Genomic DNA, 2,383 nt, shown 5'->3' with positions numbered 1-2,383 from the left:
GGCAGGAAACTGCTCGGCTCCGTGGCTCCGCCCCTCGGGGGCGACGGATGGCGGCTGCCCCGGCCCAGGTGGGACCGGGACCCTTCAGAACAGGCAGCGCCAGAGCCGCCCCACTGGGACGAGCCATGGAGCCCAAAGGGCACACAGGGTGAGCACCATGGACAGTGTGGCCGCAGGGCTAAGGCAGCCCGACAGGAAAACACCCCGAGCTCATGGTGAGCATGCTATGGTCTCTGCCAGGTCCTGAGTCAGCCCTTGGCACTCAGCACAAGACCCCCAGGGCATTGCCTGGGCCACTGACAGCTCCATGGCCGCAGCCACCGGCTCTGCTGGGAGGCTGGGAGCAGAGCCCATTGCCAGCCTTTCCCAGGACAACCATGTGTGCCAGAGGCAGAGGGCTCAGCTACAGCACCATGCTCCCCTCATCCTGCAGCCCCTCCTGAGCCTCCTGCAGCCGGGATGTGCCAGGGCTCAGCCCTGGGGACGTGCAGACCAAGCAGCTGGGCCTGGCAGGCCTGGGATGGGGCTGCCGGTGGGGCTGGTAGCAGGGGGGGCCCAGCTCCGGGAATCGGCCCCAGTGGTTGCCAGGCCTGTGGTAGGGAGGGGGGAAACCCGATCCTCCGCGGTGGGATCTGGGCTCCACTCCCGGCTCCCCAGCCAGGCCTCAGCTGCTAATTTTAGCCCTGGGGAGGCACAACTAGAGCAGGAGCTGAGCCCAGCAGGGCAGGGGCTTAGCCCACCACAGGAGCTGGTGTGGGCAGGTGGTGACTGCAGTCCTATGGTGCAGTGTGGTCCTGGGTGAGCCCTCCACTAGTCCCCAGCTGCCAGCCAAGCCCCTGGCCAGGCACTGGCACTGCCCACTCTCTGCCCAGCTCCCGTGGCCTGAGTTCAGCCACTCCACATACAAGGCATAAGCACTTCCATGGGCCCGGTCCTGGCCCCACCAAACCCCACCGTGGCCCTGCTGGGCCCCGTGCAGATGGGGGAGCTCTGTGGGTGCTGGTAGCAAGGGAGGACCCCCAAGGCAGGTCCCAGCCTGAAGTCCCAGGGAAAGGCACAGGGCTGAAAGACAAGGGGCTCTGTGGAAGACACCCACCCACACTGTGAGTCCCCCAGAAGTTGTGGCTGCTGCCCAGTGAAGGAGCCCCTGCTTGGCTGCAGACCCTGACTGGGCTGGGGGGGCTGCCCTTCAGCTTTGGGCACAGCAGGGCAGTCGACCACCCCATCAGGTGCTGTGGGAGTGGACGGGTGAGTGGCTAGGAAGGCTGTGCTGAGGGATGCTCCATCCATCCAGACCTTCCAAGCAGAGAAAGTGGCTCCAAAGCCTGCCCTGCCCTACAGCAGCAGCCCCAGGTGGAGGGGGGGATCCCTGGCCTAGGGCCCCACAGCAGCTCTTCCCCCAGCCCTTCACCTGCAGTGTGACCGGCTGCACTGCCCAGGGCTTACTGGAAGAGGAAGCTGCCGGGAAGGCGGTGTGTGTGGCGGGGCAGCTTTGGGGAGGCTCAGCTGGGCTCAGCAGCCGGCACAGCTCTGCTCTCCATGCTCCCAGGTCCAGGGCCAGTAACGGGAAGCGTCTGCTCTCAGTGACGGTAAATCAGATCGAGGAGATTAGAGGCCTTTTTGCCTAATCATGAGCAGCTTGAAGTTGGAGGACAAGTTCCTGGAACAAAGAGGAAATGGAGGCAGTAAATAAAGAAAAACTGTTAACATGTGGCCCTGTGTGTGAAAAACGTTTCATGAAGGACTGTTTATGGCTCACTCATCTGCGGGGCTGACAGCGCGGGGGGGTGACAGGGGATAGTGAGGGAGGGGGCTCCATGGACAAGGGCAGGGGTATGGGCAGAGTGGGCACCAGTGGGGCGGCTGCAGGGGGCTCAGGATAGGGGACCTGGGGCAGCCAAGGCTGGGGGGGCATGTGGCAGAGGGGGGAGAAGGCAGCAGCGTTACAGCAGCCATAGCACAGGCGGCTGGAGCACAGCACACGCGTTAGAGGGCAGGGGCTGGGCAGCATGGGCCCCTGAGGGGAACATGCCCCTTAATGCGCCTGCCCTATTGATCCCCTGCAAATGCTAGGAGAGGTGCTGGGTGCTGCAGAGCTGTGCCCCCCACCGTGGTAGCAGCAGGGAGAATGATCCAGCTGGTCCAGCCCAACGGGGGGAGGTGAGGGGGTCTCGCTACTGCTTTGGGCACATGCCCTCCTGCTGGGGGGCAGTGGGGATTTCTGCCAAGAGGCTGGTGGGTCCCCTCAGAGCAGGCAGGGAGTGCCGAGATCTGTGGAGCTGCCCAAAGATCCCAGAGCACCGCTGCAGCGCCAGCCCACCTGCGGTGCCACCGGACTGCACATCGGCTGCCAGGGGAGGCGCCGCCCGGGCCAGAGCCAAAC

At 64.8% G+C, this 2,383-nt stretch overlaps 1 protein-coding gene across 1 annotated transcript in view; it reads left to right on the top strand.

Annotated features, from left to right (window-relative positions):
• The first annotated feature begins 47 nt into the window (after positions 1-47).
• The window catches only part of LOC108445796 (probable low-specificity L-threonine aldolase 2), a 5,166-nt gene continuing 2,830 nt past the window's right edge, over positions 48-2,383 (top strand). Inside the window, 1 exon segment of the mRNA XM_017730617.1 lies at positions 48-68. Coding sequence (XP_017586106.1) covers positions 48-68 — 21 coding nt within the window.

Source organism: Corvus brachyrhynchos, unplaced genomic scaffold (genome assembly GCF_000691975.1).
Source record: "Corvus brachyrhynchos isolate BGI_N302 unplaced genomic scaffold, ASM69197v1 scaffold340, whole genome shotgun sequence".
Lineage (NCBI taxonomy): Eukaryota > Metazoa > Chordata > Aves > Passeriformes > Corvidae > Corvus > Corvus brachyrhynchos.
This window is presented reverse-complemented; position numbering and strand designations above follow the sequence as displayed.